This window comes from Pteropus medius, unplaced genomic scaffold (assembly GCF_902729225.1).
Source record: "Pteropus medius unplaced genomic scaffold, Ma_sr-lr_union100, whole genome shotgun sequence".
NCBI lineage: Eukaryota > Metazoa > Chordata > Mammalia > Chiroptera > Pteropodidae > Pteropus > Pteropus medius.
Genome location: NW_024340696.1, coordinates 17,461,048 through 17,479,096, shown reverse-complemented (window position 1 = coordinate 17,479,096; position 18,049 = coordinate 17,461,048). Strand labels below are relative to the sequence as shown.

At 43.3% G+C, this 18,049-nt stretch overlaps 1 protein-coding gene and 1 pseudogene across 4 annotated transcripts in view; one reads left to right on the top strand and one right to left on the bottom strand.

Moving 5' to 3' along the window:
• Positions 1 to 2,010: 2,010 nt before the first annotated feature.
• ACCSL (1-aminocyclopropane-1-carboxylate synthase homolog (inactive) like) overlaps positions 2,011 to 18,049 on the bottom strand; it is an 89,370-nt gene continuing 73,331 nt past the window's right edge. For 2 of the 4 annotated variants that reach the window (XM_039867450.1, XM_039867459.1), the window contains 14 exons: positions 11,458 to 12,011; positions 10,086 to 10,145; positions 9,568 to 9,638; positions 9,157 to 9,226; positions 8,843 to 8,909; positions 7,868 to 7,965; positions 7,533 to 7,610; positions 7,100 to 7,200; positions 5,921 to 6,010; positions 5,133 to 5,178; positions 4,891 to 5,032; positions 3,450 to 3,592; positions 3,210 to 3,363; positions 2,011 to 2,439 (listed from right to left, as the gene is read on the bottom strand). In XM_039867450.1, the coding sequence (XP_039723384.1) occupies positions 2,360 to 2,439; positions 3,210 to 3,363; positions 3,450 to 3,592; positions 4,891 to 5,032; positions 5,133 to 5,178; positions 5,921 to 6,010; positions 7,100 to 7,200; positions 7,533 to 7,610; positions 7,868 to 7,965; positions 8,843 to 8,909; positions 9,157 to 9,226; positions 9,568 to 9,638; positions 10,086 to 10,145; positions 11,458 to 11,985 (1,728 nt within the window). In that variant the 5' untranslated portion in view covers positions 11,986 to 12,011 and the 3' untranslated portion in view covers positions 2,011 to 2,359. The remainder of the gene's footprint in view (positions 2,440 to 3,209; positions 3,364 to 3,449; positions 3,593 to 4,890; positions 5,033 to 5,132; positions 5,179 to 5,920; positions 6,011 to 7,099; positions 7,201 to 7,532; positions 7,611 to 7,867; positions 7,966 to 8,842; positions 8,910 to 9,156; positions 9,227 to 9,567; positions 9,639 to 10,085; positions 10,146 to 11,457; positions 12,012 to 18,049) is intronic. The other 2 variants (XM_039867469.1, XM_039867480.1) reach the window with 2 other exon arrangements.
• On the top strand, positions 17,291 to 17,414 carry LOC120610504 (uncharacterized; annotated as a pseudogene).

Below are 18,049 nucleotides of genomic sequence, written 5' to 3'. Positions count from 1 at the left end.
ATGAATGTTTGTAAATAAACTATGATAAGGACTGTGGATTTCTCACTTCAGGCATTGGAAATTGTGTGTGTGTGTGTGTGTGTGTGTGTGTGTAGATAAACATATGTAGATATACATATCTACACACGCACACACACACAATTCCTAGAGCAAACAATGTTTTTAAAAATCAAGAGGTATAAGTAAAAAAAACAAACAAAAAAGACAATAAAATGGGATACTAAGTAATGCTTGATTAATCTGAAAGAAGGCAAGAAAAAATGACACAAATAGAAAATAGATAATAGTTTACTTAAATTCAACCCTATTAATAATTACATTAAATAGAATGACTAAGGACCAATTAGAAGATCAGACTGGATAAAACACCAAGATACAAGTATATGGTGTTTGCAAAACACACGTTAAATAAAAAGACAAATGGTTAAAAGTAAAATTGGAAAATAATATGCCATGCAACTAACAATCATAAGATGGCTGCTATCCAAAAAATAGAAAACAAGTGTTTGCAAGAATGTGGGGAAAGTGAGCACTGTTGGTGGTAATGTAAAATGATACAGCTGCTATGGAAAGTAGTATGGAGGGTTCTCCAAAAATTAAAAATTACCATATACCCCGGCCATTTCCCTTCTGGGTTATTCCCAACATAATTGAAAGCAGGATCTCAAAGATATATTTGTACACCATGTTCATAGCAGCATTATTCACAATAGCTAAAACACGGAAGCAACACGATGAATGGATAAGCGAAACATTGTATATACATACAATAAATTATTCAGCCTTAAAAAGGAAATTCTGACACAGTCTATAACATGAACGAAACTTGAAGACATTATGCTGAGTGAAATAAGCCAGTCACAAAAAGACAAACACTGTATGATTCCATATATGCAGTGCTTAGAGTAGACAAACTCACAGAGACAAAGTAGCATGGTGGTTGCCAGGGGCAAAGGGAAGGAGATAATAGGGCATTATTGTTTAATAGGTATAGATTTTTAATTTTACAAGATGAAAAGCGTCGTGGGAATGGATGGTGGTGATGACTGCACAACAATGTGAATGCACTTAATGCCACTGAACTATACACTTAAAATGGTTAAGATGGTTCGTTTCATGTTAGATATATTTTAACACACATACACAAATTCTTAATATCAAATGAAATCCAACAATATATAAAAGGATGATGCATCATAACTATATGGGGTTTATGGCAAGATCATGACATTGGCTTAACATTTAAAAAGCCAATGTAATTTACCACATTAATAATTGTAAGGAATTATATCTCTACAGGTACAGGTAGAAACATCTGACAAAATTGAACTCCCATTCATGGTAAAACACTCAGCAAACTAGAATTGAAGGAAATTTTGCTATCTGGTAATGGGCAGTGTGAAAAATACAGCAACATTATGCTTGAGTAAGAGATTGAACTCAAGCCTGCTAAGAGCGAGAACAAGACAAGAATGTCCCCTCTCACCACTTTTTAACATTGTCCTGGAGATTCCAGGCAATGCAATTAGAACAGAAAAATAGATAAATGCTGAAAAAGAAGGAAAACAATTTTCATTTATAGGCAACCTGACTGTGTAAATAAATTCCCTCCAAAACAATAAAGTCTAATAAGTGAATTCGGCAAGGTCACAGTCACTGTCAGGAGATGATTCTTCCTGGGTCTCTCATGTTATTGCCTGTCTTACAAGTGGAGGGCACTGGCTGCCTTTGTTCTAGGCTATCTTTTCCAAGGATATACAATGATACGTATATAGGCGTGTATATGTGCATACTAAACTGCCTTGAGTCTCCCATTACAGAGATTCCCAAGAGCCTTTCTGGTTCCCTTCTTCACCTCTTCCGGTCCCATAAGCTCCCATATTCATCCAATGAACTCACATTCACAGTATTCTTCATATATAACCTGCTTTAGAATTTAAAAGTAAAAAGGACAAAAAAATTAAATAGTTCCCCCCAAGGTGATTATGAAGAAATAAAACAGGCCTAGAATTTAAGAGAATATGGAATTTATTAGGCATAGAATATAAAAATAACCCCATCTAAATAGGAATGCAGAGAATGCTTTATTTCTCTAGTCTTTCCCACTCTAACCCCCATAAAAACATTTTATACACACACAATGGCTAGCAAAGAATAAAAAGAGGCAAGGCTTCTGAAAACGACAGATGCACAACTTAAGAAGGGTGATGACTGGGCCAGACTAGCTAATTTCTGGAGAAGCCTACTGTTTGCTCTGTCACAGCACCAGGCCAAGTCCCCAGCCTTCCAGACCAGAGGTTGATGTCGGGACTCCCTGAGCATGTGATGATCTGTAGCTGCTGGTTGGGAGGCCGAGGGCTTAGTCCCTTAGTGCATCCTCCAGTTGCTTCTCTGTCTGATCCTGTTTCTGCTCTAGTGTCTGAGAGAATCGATGCATGGCTAGAGGGTCCAAATGGAGACAGAGAAAGAAAGAATTAGTGGGTTTGCAGTGGTCCCCAGACATTCCCAGGTCACGGTAGACCATCATGGAGCCTCTTGTTCAGAGATGCTGAACTTCTGCCCGCCCTTCTTTGAAATAGATTTCCAAGTCTACCAACCTCATCCCTAATGGCTCCTTTTCAGCTTCATTGTCCAGCATCTGCCTGCCAGACACCTTCCTGTCTCATATCAAATCCTGTAACCTGGCTTTGGCCTTGACATCATCAAGTTTTCTATTGCCTCTAGTGTCCCTTCACTCAGTCTGTTCTACACATTAGCTCAAAATCTATTTCTGAAGCATAAATGTTCCCTCATCACTGCTCTATTCCCAGTAGATACAACAGTGTCCAGCAGGTGGTGAGATGCAAGAGATCATTGTTAAATGAATGTCATGTTCTCCATAACCTTCATAGGAGAATCTGAACTCCACAAGATAACATACAGGGACCTCCATGATCATCTACCTGTCTATCTCACCTACTGGACTTCAAGCCCCACAGGGCAAAGTGCCACTTGTGATCAGCTTAGAGTCCCAATGTCCTGCTCAACGGTAGGTGCCTATACTCCCTGTTTGCAAGGGAACTTAAAATATGAAAGTGTAAACCTTCTATGGTATACAGGCTGTAGCTGTAGGTTGCCAAAAGCCAATAAGGAAGACTCAATTATTAGGTTATAGGAGTAAATGGGGCACCTTTGAAAGATGCCAGGATTGGGAGCTTAGCACTGCTCACCGAGTTTCAGGTGGAAGGGCTTATCCGAAAAGATGAGGCGGAACCAGCCAGGCTCCTTACACATGAAGGTCTGGCCATGGGACAACATCAGCTTGTTGTCCAGGAAGCAGCGATGGAGGAGCAGCTCTTGCTCAAATGTGCACGGGTCCAGGTACTAGGCAAGGCAGAGGGACAGGGATGAGCCTGAGACTCATCAGCAGAATCTGCCCAAGAACTCCTGACCTCACTCCCAGAGCTCACCTTTTGCAAGTTCATCCAGATAAAAAGCCCGGAGACACGACTGAGAAAAGGGATCTTCATCGCCTTCAACTTGTTAGCGATGTACCTGTGAGCTGCCTGCAGCCGGGAGCGATTGGTGGGCAGGAAGACTTTGTCAATCCATTCTGGAGGGGCGGAGGAAGAATGCTGTCACAGGTTTTGTGACAGAGATCAGCCAAGAGTTCCTTACCAAATTCTCCCTATCTGGGCTTCCTGACAACTATTTCTATCCAAGACTGACTCTATTATATTTGAGCTGATGGCATCCATTCCCAACACTAATCTACCTACAGCACTGTTGAAGATATCAGGCCTCTCGATAAACCAGGAGGAGTGTTCTGTTTGAGTTAGCACTCCAGAGACTAGAAGTCAGATTCTCTCCTATATTGGGTTGTGCTGCTGTTGTCAACTGAGCAAGTCGTGAGCACTTACAGCTCCTGTTACCTCCTGCCTTACAGCTTTACATGGTGGACTCTGAGGAACCTAGAAATACTTGAGAGTCATCCCAGCCCAGTTGTTTTCAGCATTGGCAGCACATGGAACCACCTGGAGAGCTTTTAAAAGTCTTAATGCCTAGGTTGCAGCCCCAGATCATCTAAATCAGAACCTCTAGGGTAATTCCCTTGTGCATCTGAGACTGAGAACCAGTGTTCAAGGGGCTGGTTTCTGCCAAATATCAAAGGGCCTGGTCCCATGTAGGGAAGTGTCTAGTTGGATTTCTCCTACCTACCCATTCACTCGCCTAAAGTTGAAAGTAAATTATTTTCTAAACCAGCTTATCTGGTTATTTTCATATATTTCATTATATTCCAGCTCTTAATTTAAATCCTCTAGCTTTGGCATCTGCTCTAATACAAGGAATTAAAGAAAGGGGGCCTTGTATAAGTTTGGGCCATGGCATTAAAAGAAGTTCTCTCTGAAGCCAGCATTCACATGAGATCAAAGGGGGCAGGTGAATTCAGGTGCCACAGATGTAGTAGCTACACCAACTTGCCCATATTAGAGTTCTCCTTTGGCCACTTTATAAGATGAAGTCAAGTCACACTTAAGGAGTCAGGGCATTTCTTCACAATTTTTGTGTGAGCAAGCAGGGCATCAGGGATGGAAAATAGGTTTCTGAAGTTCCCACCTTAATTAAGTCCCAGTTGATTGACTATCCCCTTTCCAGGCAGAACACGAGCTACCAGGCAGCCAAAAATTAAAGCCCATCCTGTGTTTTAGCCCAGCACCTTCCTCTTCTGTCTACGCCCTACTGTACCAGCTGAGCTGCATCCTGCCCTCCTTCAAACTTCCTGTCCTCCACCATAAAACCCAAGACAATGAACAGGGTGTCAGTGTACAGAAGGCACATCAGAGGCCCACGCAGACCCAGGAATTCTCCATGGTCATGAGTCTGCCAAGATGCCTGGATGGAGCACAGTACCTCTGTCACGGAGTAGCTGACACAGCTTGTGCTGGGCAATGCCAGAGATGCCGTGGAGGTAGCCGAAAATGCTTATGGCCGAGACCACCTTCTTGTTGTGGGTGTAGAGTACACCACAACGGAAGCCGGAGATCCCAAAATCCTAGGGGAAGAGAATTAGGGGAGGGAATACCTGGTTCATCTGCCTTCTGTTCCTGGCTTCCCTCCTTTTCCTACCCAAATAACAAGCAGCCGGGGCTCACCTTACTGGGGCCCCAGATCACATAGGTCTTCTCGGGGTCAGGCAAACTGGAGAGAAGAGAGTACCATCAAGATTATGGAGAAATCTTTGAAGGATGAATACTTGGGGCTATACAGAGTAAAGAGAAAAGTTGACTTGAGGTCTTTCCTAGACAAAACAGGAACTTGAACTAGAACTTGAGCTAGGCCCAAAGTTCAAGAGACAGTTGCCCGGTATTTGGGCGGCAAAAAAAAATGGAACGGTTCCCAAGTGCTCTCTAAATGAAGTCCAGGATCCTCAGCCTGGTTCACAGCCTTCTCACAGCTGATCCAAAGCCACCTCCCCGGCAGTTGGCTCTTCAGAGTGTGGGCTCCCACTGTGTCTAAATGTGCTCACTTATTTCTTATGCTCCACCATTGGTAAAGCTGCTCCTTCAACCAGACGTGACCATCCCTTACTTTGGCTGCTGGGATTCTATCCTAGGGCCAAATACGATCCCTAAGAAAGTTCTGCCCTATTTTTATTCTCTTTGTGTATTCTACTGATCAGGATATTCCTACCCTGACCTTTTGTAGGGGTTTATCTTGACTTTTGACAGTGCACTTTCTACCTTGCCGTAAAGTTATCTTGTGTACAAAATAGCATTTAGACAAAAAAGTACTTGAGAGGAAAAAGAAATCATACTTTGCTAATTTTCACACTTAACTCAGTTCCTAGCACTTAGCCAAATAAATTTATGATACATGACCTCACCGTGCAAAAGCAGGAGCCTCATGGTTCTCATTACAACTCCAACTGAGACCAACTTACCTTTCCATGCTCAGAACACTGTGGAATGTGATGGATTCATCAAACACAGACAGCAAGTAAATCTCATCTATGATCACATGTAGGTTGTACCTGCAAGTGAGGCGAAAAAAGGGAGAACAATATCAAGGTTCTGTCTCTAATCTTAGCTCACATTCCTGAGGGTCAACTCTGAGTGCAGGTCAGATACTCCCACCGCCCCAGCAGCCCATGCAACCCTTCCAACAGTTACTGTGAGGGAGAGCGGCTGGTACACTAGAAGGGACCTTTAGACCCGGCTTGGAAGTACTGGGAAGGGATAAAACTCAAAAGACATACCAGAGAACATCATACCCAACCTTTTAACTATCAATCAGAGACCAATGGAAAATGGCTGGGTGTCCCCAAGGTTCCTATCTGGTACAGTCAGGTGTTCCCATCCAGGGTCTGAATCAAACAGTGGCTTGAAGTGGGCGAAGGGCTTATGCCCATCATGCTTATTCTCCCAACAGTCCCCTGAGGCAGTACTGTTATCCCCATTTCACACATGAGGAAACAAAGTTTCTGAGATGTAAAGTTAATTCCCTCACTTAGCAGGCTTTAGAGCTGGGATATGAATCCCGTTCTGTCAAATTCCAGCCCACAGACTTCCAGCATTCTTCCTCTTGTCCCCATGCTCTGCCCTTCATTGGTCTGGGTTAGTTCTGAGGCTTGAACAAGTGCATCTCTTCTAGGAAATAGATTATCTACCCTACCTAGTAGGGCAGTTTCAAGACTCCAGGGACATCTGATGTGAACATATCTTACAAGTGGGATATGAAGGTGCTTTAGGGACACGTCTTCATCATCACCCCAAAAGATCTGAGATCTGTCTTCCTTGGCACCTTAGGCCAAGTACCTTGGGAGACAGATGCTGGAGAAAGTGCTTATACTACAAGAAGTAGAAAAGCAAAAACCTGTATGATCATTATGTCTGTCGTGGACAAGACTAGAAAAGAAATGGCGAAAAAGCTTGGTCGAAGCAATAAGCATGTGGGTGCATTTCCTTCATCCCAATTTCAGTTAGCTGAACATGACTTTGCTGAGTACAGTAAGTAGTAAGAACATGCGGGGTAAATCAGTTCTGGTTCTGACTTCTTGACCACAAGCAATGGGAACCCGGTTTAGGGAATCTGTCTAGTCTCAAGGGGGTTGAATTATTACCTTTTGGCAAATTCCAGGTATTCCTTCAGGGAGTCTCTGGAGTAGATGTCTCCCAGGGGATTCTGAGGGTTGATGAGCACAAGGCCTTTGACCTTTTTACACTAGAAAGAACCGAACAATCCAGTGAACACAAATCTATCACTTCTATCTCAAGTTCAGCCAAGGATCAGTCAGGACACCAAATATAGAACACCTAATGAAGCCCAAGGTAGGATCTCAAAGCCATTGCCATATTGCCCACAGAGGAGTAGGAAGGAGCTCTGGGGGCTGCCACAGACAGGGCTCAAGCTCCTAGGGGGACATGTTCCTGGTTCTCTGCCTCTTCTGAGGAAGAAGCCCACACTGCCTTGGTGAGCAAGTTGGAGCAGAATCTCAGTACTGGGCCCCTTTCGGGGGCAGCAGTGCCCCCCTGAACACATGGTTCCTTACTTACCTGAAGCCTAGCCTCAAATAGGGCTCTTTCCAACTTGCTCACAGTAAGCTGGAATGGATGGGTGTTCACATCAGTGATCTGGAAGACAAACCCTGCCTGAGGACTGCCTCTCTGAGAGCTTCTAAGCTTTGATTCCTCATTCCTAGAAACCCTGAGCAATCTTTTGCCTTCATACCCAGGGTGCCAGTCCCACAGGCCTTCTTTGCCCTAATTTCTCCATCCTGTGCCCTCTATCATTTATACGGGAGGAAAACAAGCCCCCACCCAGACCTTCGAAACACCCCCAGGACATTCCATTGCCTAGGAGGGCTGATCAGAAGGGACCCCATTCTGACCTCACTGTCCAGGTGGACAGGAATGAGCTCAACTTTCGCATACAGATGGGTAGTAAAGCTGAAGCCACCATAGAAGGGGGTGGGGATCAAAAAGCCATCTGGAAGCACAGAGAAACAAAGCTGTCAGTCCTGGGTCTCTTAATCAGAACCCGCCAGAACTCCTAAAAACAAAGGAAGTTATTTCTCCTACTTGGGGATTAATGCTTTTTAGGCTCAGGCTCTGTAAAAGTTGTCCATTCTTACAAACAATATTTGGGAAATAAAACCCAAGTTTCCTCTTTGGGGGTACATGAGAAGGACACAAGGGAAGAATATTGCTATGAATGGCTCAGAAACCAGGGTACAAACCAAACCAGGCTTACTAGCAGGAGTAGCACTGGTCATTCACAAAATCTGGTCAGCTTCAGGGCAAATGCCAGAGACTGAGGTCCCTGCCCAGGGAGGGCTCTCATCTCTCCACACGACTCAGGTTATTTGTACCTGGTGATCACATATGTTCTTTTCTTCCCTTCCCATCCATGTGGCCGGAGCTCATTAGGATCTGACACTCTTGTTTGTGCATCGTTAGGAGGGAGAATGAAATCAGATCTTTCAGCCTTATTTAGTCTTGAACTGATTAGATTTTTTTTTAGGAGGAAGATAAGAAGGTAGAAAATCTATGTAGACAAAGCCTGTTTACCAGTGCTCTCTGCATTTGGAGTCGAGCCCCAAAGCCTAGCTAATAATATGAGTTGGCTCCCTCTGTCACCACTCCTGGGCCATACCTCCTTGATGACTGTCATATATTTTCCTTCTATACTAAATGGAGATCCAAGTCCTTTACTCCTACAGAAATAGCAGGAAGACATTCTTATCAGTGTCAGAGATTCACAGCGCTGTAGGGGAAAGGCCTTGAGTCAAGATGCTCTTCTTCCCTTTGGCCCAGTATCCATGTGCTGCTATTTCCCTGAGGGAGAGCAGAGCCCATTGACTTACCACCTGGATCACACAGAACCATGGTCAGCGCAGAGAAGACAGAGCAGCAACCATTTAGAACCACCACCTGAAGAATATGATAGTAGGCAGGAGTCAAAAACCAATCCCCATGAAAGAAACACTAGCCCTCTTGTCTCCCTCCCCATGGAGGGACAGGCACCAGGAGCCTCAACAGCTGGGACCTACTGGCCTTCACTATGTCCTTGTCCTGAAGGTCTCTATGTGTTCTCCCTGTACCATCCAGAAAATGTAGTGAGTCCCCCAAGAATACAGCCCTCCTCTAGAATGGCAGTGAGGCTGGGAGACTGACTCACGTTTTCTGGATCAAGCTGGGTGGGTGACTTGCAGTAGTAGGTCAGGAACTGGGCCACTTCTTCCAGCAGGCTGTGAACAGACCCAGAGAGACCTTGTGGTTTCCAGGTCTAGAATTCAGTGTCGTCCAAAGGTCAAAGCATCCAGTCATGTCACAGCGCTACTGACTGTGGCTATCAACTCCCCGGGGAACAGATAATAAATTGCAACGAGAACTCAGGACTTTTGAATTATAGGGCAGTGCTATTTCACTACACCAGGCAGCCTCCTAATGTTGTCCTCTAGGCATTTTCTAGAATTGTTATCTAAAGAAACAAGGAGGCAGCCAACCAAGAATCTAGCACCTTGAGAACTTCCTTGCATTAGGTCAGGTGCTCGTGGGACAAGAGACCATAGATCTTGAGGTTACTTACAATGAATGTCCTCTAATTTTGGAATATTGCAGAAGGGCATCTTCAATGTAGTTCATGTCACTCCGACTTAACTGTTGACAAATAGAATGTGAGGACAGACAGACCAGACCAGAGAAGCCCAACGGTCTTCACCCTGCTCCTAGGATGCATTTGGTATTTGCTCTATGACACTGGGCCTCCCAGAAGGACAATGAGGACACAAGCTGTGTGCTCCTGAATGAATGGGGGTCCCACTCTTCTCAGATTACACAGATTACTTACCGAAAAGTGTTTAAGAACCTCCCCAACCCTACACTTGGGCCAGAGGATCCCTTGGCAGCCTACTCACCTTATACCCATCCAGAGAACACCCTGAACACAGCAAATCCAGAAGGACAAATGTGCTATTCTAGAAGCTATTTCCTCCACTTCCTTCCCTAATCTCTTAAATCCCAGACTTATATCTACCACTGGCTGATTAACAGTCTAGGGGGATTGAGGCTGACGGTGGTCCCAGCATAGCCAGGAACTTGGCTTACCCTTTCAGTCATGAGATCAATGCAGAGCTTGTTCTCACTGGTCCCAAGGTTAATGAAGCCCTGGAGGTAGAAGGAATCCAACATCAGTCCTCTTGCCTGGTCCCTAGATGGACCCCTTAGAACATGTCACAAAGTACTCACCCCAGATACTTTCAAATGGAGAGCTCACTGCCCATCAGACAATTCAATCCATGTTTAACAACTTGAAGTGTTAAAAAACTTTCCACAATCCCCAAATCTTACAGCTCGTAAGTTTCCCCACTGAGAGCCACTTCATTTAATGTGCCAAGTGGCCAACCTCTTACAGTCTGGGGAGTGGAGGAAATAATAATAGTTATATAATGAACCAGGCATTGAATTCTTATCATATGCCAGACACTAGACTAAGTACTCCATGTGAGTTGCCTTCGTTCTCACAACTCCTGAGTAAAAGGTTCTATTATGATTCCTGCTTTAAAGGGAGTGAAGTTCAAAAAGGTGGAATAACCTACTAGTCACACAACCTTGGTGATGGGTAGACTCTACCTGCCTGGCCCTAGAGCCTGGATCCTTAAGCACCACAGTCACTGCCTCATACCCATCTCTGCGATTTCCACTTCCTTGTAAGGGCCCTTCGAGTTATTGGAGGAGATACAGTCCCTCAGTGCCCAAAGAGATACCTAACTCGCTTGGTCCCCAGAAAAGCACATGGCCGCCAACCACAGGTCACTTAGCTAGAAACAGAAGCGAAGGTATGACTCATGCGGTCCTCCACCCTCTGGCTGGAGACCTGTTGCAAACTTCCCTTGCTGGAAGCCTTTCATTGGCTCCCTGTCACCAATGAATAAACATCCTCACACCTCCCAGTGGCCTATGCCCATCCACACCTCTCGTCGCAGCGCTGACTTTCCCTCCTCTAGCCATATTCCATCTTCCAGCTTTCACAATGCTGTTCTCCCTCCTGGAGGACCCAGCCTCCCATCACCACCATAGGCTGGCTGATAGCCTTTAAGACACCTTCCCAGACCACCCAAAGCAGGCATCCGTTAGTGATTCCAGAAACATTATCGAAGTTCATTTCCCAATGGCTGACTGCAGTCATCACTAGATGGAGTTCCATGCAGGCAGGTTCACTTCCGCCTGTGACCACAGTGACTCCCAGTGGGTAAGAGCAGGGATGTAGGGAAAGTAGGTAGAGGGGAGGAGAGGAACCCAGACCTGGCTCTTCGCCTTTTTTTGGCATGTCACTTTATTCTGTGCCCATTCTCTTATCCATAAGGAGATAATAGCACCTACTTTTGGGACCGGGAAGAGTAAGTGAGAGAGCACAGTACTTGGCACAGGACTCAGTAAATCCTAGGGGTTGGGAGTGTGCCCCCCACCCCATCCTCACCAAGGTGTTCTTTTCCTCGTGGTATTTGTCTCTTTGGTAGTTCTCGTAGTCCTGGAAGCTGGAGTATAAGTTAAAGATGTCATTCCCACGGTTGGACAGGTCGCAGCTGATGGATGTAGCTTCCAAATCACTCAGTTGGTGACCTCGCTGGTCAGGCCACCTGGATGACTGGGCCTGCTGCCCACCTCCAACATCACCATAAGAGCCCAGGGAAGGGCAAGGCAGTTGGAGCCCCGCTCCACCAGTGGCCCCAGACTGTAAGAGGTTGGCCACTTGGCACATTAAATGAACAAGGATGGCTTCCTCCTCCCTGGTGGCCCGACCGTGCCTTTGCTCCTCCAGCGCCAGACTCTGCTGCGGATGCTGGGTCTTCAGCTGCACGATGTAGTCCTCTATGGTCTGCTGCAAGCACAGCATCACCTCCAGCAGCTGGGTGTGGGTGCTCTGGTTTCTGAGGCCCTGGCTGCTCATCTGGCCACAGCTCTTACAGTTGGTGTCCGATTGGTGACTCCTAGTCTGGGTGTTCATTTTAGCTTCAACAGGCTGGCCTGAACCTGCAGAGAAGAGAGAGACCGTGCACTGCAGCAGAGGAAACACTCCCTGACCCTCACATCCAGGCCTGCTCTCAGGCTGGCCTTTGGTTCCTCCCACCTCCATGCCTTGGTTACAGGCTCTAATTGGTTCAGGAACAGTTACCCATTCATTCAAGGGCAATGCCTAAATGGTCCCAATCCCAGACACTGCAGCACTGTGCTTTTTAGCATTAAAATATGTCCTGAGGCAGAGCCCTAGGGATCACTTTGAGGAAAAGACTCCAAGTTCTCCACCTTGTGCTTCAACCAGAGTAATTCCTGCTTTATAAGATTCTAAGAGAGAAAAGGGATTCTGATGCTGGAAAGGAAAGGGAATGGAAGGGAAAGAATACTGAGTAAATCGTTTGGCTAGAATAGAGGGGCAGTAAACTACTGTTCAAGGGCCCAATCCAGCCTGCCACCTCTTTTTGTAAATAAATTTTTATTGGAACACAGTCACATTTGTTTGGTTTACATATATTATTTATGGCTGCCATTGTACTCCAATGGCAGAATTGAATAGTTGTGACACAAACTATATAACCTACAAGGCCTAATATATTTACTATCTGGCCTTTTACAAATTTCGACAACCCGTTCTAGAACATCAGCCCTTCTTTTTGCCTGCTTTTCCCAAGTTGGCTATACTAGATGGTCAGCGCTCAGTCCTCTCATCTTCCTTCCTTGCATCACTTCCTGTAAATGCCTTCAACCTGCTCACTATGACAACTGCCTTAGACTTCTGTCACTAGTAACCATGGGCTGGATACATGCTTTTTGAACTTTAAAGCCCACAAAAATCACTTGGAGGGCTTGTCAGGGCAGAGATGGCTCGACTTCATCACCAGACGTAGATTCAGTAAGCCTGGGTATGAGGCCCGAGAATTTTCAGTTCTAACATGTACCTAAGACTATACATAATTTGAGGACCCCTGACTATTCAGACCAACCTTCTGTCTGAAAGAGACACAAAATGCAGGCTAAGATCTAAGAAATACCTTTTAAAGCCTCAAAAGATCAAGCGAACAAAAATTAGATAACGAGAAGCTACAATGTAAGTAAAATTGAAGCCAATAGCTATCGGTAGTTCTTTACGATGGAGGTCCCCAACCCCCGGGCCACAAACCTGTACCGGTCCGTGGCCTGTTAGGAATGGGGCCGCACAGCAAGAGGTAAGTGGCTGGCTAGCGAGTGAAACTTCATCTATATTTGCAGCCGCTCCCCAGCACTAGCATCACCTCCTCAGCTCCATCTCAGACCATCAGGTATCAGATTCTCATAGGAGCACTGGTCCCTGGTGCCAAAAAGTTTAGGGACTACTGCTTTATAAGACAGTCCTCATATCCCTGTCTCCAATTCTTCTTTTTCTAAACATTCTAAATTCATGTACCTTCCACCAAATTCCATATTCTAAGTCCTTCTTCTAAGTCATATTACCCTGACCAACATATGTCACTCCTTGGTTATTTCTTTTACAGGTTTGTGGCACCAGCACTTCAAAGTACTAGACACTCTGCCCAATTTCTCCAAACTATGTTCGATCTGCTTGTGATGTTCCCACAGCAACCTGTACTTCTCCTAAATGACACTTAATGCTGTTACTTGTTCAGTACCTGCCTGGGTCAGCCTTCATCGTTACATCCTTAGCACAGTGCCTGGCACATAGGTAACTAGTGGGAGAGGCACATCCATGAAAATGTCCCCGAGTCAATGAACACATGAGCCATGACCTAGGACTTTGACCTTGGAATATAGAGTAACAGCCAGATGAAGCCACAGGACCAAAGATGTACCCAGTTCTGACTCGGGATGCCTACCTTTTATCGACTGTAACTCACCAGTGTTGGTAACACACCACTTAAAAAGTGAACAGACATGAGCTCTTATGCCTGGACTAATCCCTTGTTCCGCAAGCAAAAGCTTTGTTCTTGCCTGAACTCCCACCCCTAGATATAAGAGTATTTCAATGTGGGCTCTCAGCCCTAGGGGTAAGTAGGACACACTGTCCTTCCAGATGCTGGGATAAGCATAGAGGAGCAGTTCAAGGGGCAAGTGAGATTCCTTTGATTTTACCTTCTACAAGGTGGTGCCCATCATCTATGTTGGTCTTGAGGAGTCAAGATGGTAGAGATGACCTCTGTTGAAAAAGAAAGTAGCTATCACCTAATTAGTGTCTTTGTCCCATGTCACCTTAATTAAAGACATGGTACCTCTGTAGTTTCAGCTACACTAGCACACAGTCCAAAATTTAAGCAGTTATTCCAATTCAGGCTGGATTAGGGATTTTTCTTGGACTTCTTGTCCCGGAAGTCTTTGCTATTACAAAGGTTCCATTACTCTGTCTCACCCACTTAGCTCTCTGCCAGATGCTCTAGGTACACAGATAACAGGGATCAAGATGGGGTAGGGAGGCTAGAGGCCAGGGTGGCCCAACAAGCTATTGGAGGAAGGAGCCTGTTTAACAAAGTCGGAATGAGAACCTCACCAGGCAGGTTTATGGAGCAGAAAATGGGGACCAAGTCCAGTAATTAAAAAAAGTGTGTTTCCTGGTAAAATCTTTTCTGATATAAGGAACTTGAGTATGTGGCAATGCCATAAAGACACCTGGCAGTTGGATTTCTGCCAAGACCTGTCTTATCTATAGGAAAAGTCTATTGTGAATAATGCTGTTCCACAAAAGCAATGATGTCCCCAAATTGTCTGGTACTGGAGTATACCAACCTTCTCCTTGAGTCTAATTGCCCATACCTTTAGTTTTAATATTCCTCAGCTTCCAAGCAGCTACCTCTCAAGCCACACTAAGGGGCCTTCTATAGCAGCTAGAAGTGGTATCTTAGAACCAGCCCAGCTGGTGCCAACAGCTCTCTGATAAGAGCTGAAGGACAGACAAACAGTAGAAGCTGGGAAGGGGGCGTGAACATGGGAAATGAACTAGGAAGAAGATGATCTCCTGCTAATTTGTGATCCAGCACATGGTTATTCTGTTTAGACCAGGATACTTTCAATGCTACTTTCCCTAGGTTCTACAATCCCTTCTAGCTCGATCTTGCCCTCCAGCCTTCCTTCCCCTTGCCATGCACCAGCCTCCCCTGGTGTCTCGGTATTCTTTCTTAATTCGGATTCTTCCTTCTTAGTATGGCAAGTATGATAAGGATGGTAGAGTTTTTTTTTAACATGCATGGTAAGCAGGGTGTTTGGGGATATAAATCCCTATATACAAGTTGCAAATTGAAAGCTCAGGTAAAAGCAGCCTTGAAAAGCCCAGATTCTATTTTATAGTGGTTATACACCAATTGTGGAATGTGGAAGAACTATCTCCCCTGTCTGGGCAACAGTTTTTCCATATGTAGATAAGAAGATACTTGCTTTAATTCAAGGTGATAAAACTGAAGCTCAGTGAAGACAAGGATTTAAGCCTAGACCTCCCACTTTAGCTCAGAGCTCCTGAGAAGAGTGAACTAGCAGAAAACCAGTCCTTGCATGGACTGCGACCTGGCTTCCTATCACAATGCGCAGAAAATTTCAAGTTCTAAAGCTGGATTACTGCATCCAACAATATTGCCACCCTGTATTGTGAATGACTCAAAGTCCTCGGACAGAAGCAAACAAATACTCTGGAACTGTTACCTTAATCTTTGAATTTCTCAAAGGGTCACTTTGTTCAGCACACAGAAAATCCAAGCATATGAACAAACTACATGAGCTAAAACCAGCAGACAATGAAAAGACCAACTGGACTCCAGCTTCTAGGAATAGATCAAAGATTAGAAATTGAAACAACAGATTTGAAAGAAGACGAGCCATCCAAGAGGTTAAAATCCAGTGACAAAAAATTGAAAAACCTCAATGGTAGGGTTTAATAACATATTAGATACAGATACAGAGAAAGTTAGTGACCTGGAAGAAGTTGAAAAAACTTTCTAGAGTGTGCCATGAAGACACAAGAGAAAGAGACAAATGATATAAGATCTAAAATATACATATATAAAACACATATGTTTTGTATATGTACATTTTACATATATGTTTCGTATATGTATATTTTACATATATGTTTTGTATATGTATATTTTACATATACAAAATAAACAATTTCCATAGAAGTTATCAAAAAACATATAATAAATATATTTGAAGTTCCAAATGAAGAGAAAAATGCTGCAGAAACAGTTTGAATAAGATGTTTTATCAATGCCAAATAATCAGACAATAAAGCATGGATGCAAGACCCACAAATGCAAATCAGAATAAAGAAATATATATCATGGTGAGTCTACAAAAAAGATAAACATCTCAAAAATAGCCTCCCCCCCAAAAGCAAAAAATTACCTTTAAGCAATAATAGGCCAAAACTGACTTCAATAACATTGGAAATCTGAAGATAGTGAAATGTTATTTTCAATAAACCGAGAGAAGATAATTCCCAATCTGGAATCTTGTGGCCATCACAGGGTCATCCTTTCAGCAGGCAGTACCAATTCCTCCCTCTAGAAGGCCTGAATTTACTACAGAGGATGTTTTACCCAACCAAGTAGGTTTGCCTTTAAAAATTAACTCAAACTGCATTAAAGAAACCAGATACAGTACATACTGTACAGTTCTACTTATAGAACAAGCGAAAGTAATTGGTAGTAACAGAAATCAGAACAGTAGTTGATTAGGGAGGAGGTTCAGAAACTGACTAAAATAGGGTGCAGCAACTATATCATGATGGGGTGGCAGTTACATGGCTATCATTATTAGCCAAAGATCAAACAGTATACTTATGAATTTTATTATACTTAAATAGGTTTTTAAAATGCAGTTATAGTTATTAAGGCTGTAAGGATATAAATGGCTAAATAAATTTATTTCCAATGCTAGCCCTTCCAGTAGAAAGGCCAGTATGGGAGAAGGTTTCAAGTATACAGAAGGATAGTTACATAATTATTTTATAGTAAAGAAAATGAAAAGCCAGTTCTTAAATAATAATAAAAGACCACAAGCTAATCTAACCAAGAAAAATAAGAGAAACACATGCAGAGAAATGAGATGGACTAAAGACTATTTTAAACAATTCTATGGATGTGCTTATGTCTAGATGAAATGGATAATTTAGTTTTAAAATGGAGTTTATTAGTCCTAATCCTAGATGAAGAATAAAATCTAAACAGCTTCCATAGACCACTTAGGAATACAAAGTGCTGTAGGTTAAAACATAAAATAAAATAAATAAAATAAAATAAAATAAAATAAAATAAAATAAAATAAAATAAAATGTTGTCTATGGCCTTGCCACCCTGACCGTGCCCGATCTCATCTGATCTCAGAAGCTAAGCTCAGAAGGGTCGAGCCTGGTTAGTACTTAGATGGGAGACCACCTAGGAATACCAAGTGCTGTAGGCGTTAAAAAATAATAAATAAAATAAACGATTTCCATAGAAGTTATCAAAGGGCTAACTCCTTAAAAAAGCATCTGGCACAGTGGAATTCTACCATATATCTAAAGGAATATGTTATTCCAATGTAAATAACACTGTTCTAGCATCCACATTTTATAATCAAATAAACAGTGACATTAAATTTGAAGTTTATATGAATAACTATGGATGAATCTCATGGATGATTAGATAATCAATACTTAACAGCCAAATACACTTAGCAAACAAATCCAATGGCCTCATAAAATAACCTTCTGACCAAGTGGGGTTATACTAAGAATGGAAGGATAGTTCAATTCTACAATTTATATTAACTTCATTAATAGATCCTGGGGAGATACAAATCACTTGATCTAAAAAGACATCTGATAAAATTAGACACCTATTCTTGGTTTAGATAACTTAATACAATGACTGGATACCTCTTTAACATAAGACATCTCTCAGCCAAAAAGCCAGCTTCCTAGTCAATGGGAAAATCTGAAGGGTTTGAACTCCCGAATGAAAGATAGGCCATTCATTCACTGTCAGGTTTAAATACCTAATATTGCACCAGAAGTCTCAGCCAAGAATGTTAGGCAAGGAAATAAATTAAAGCTA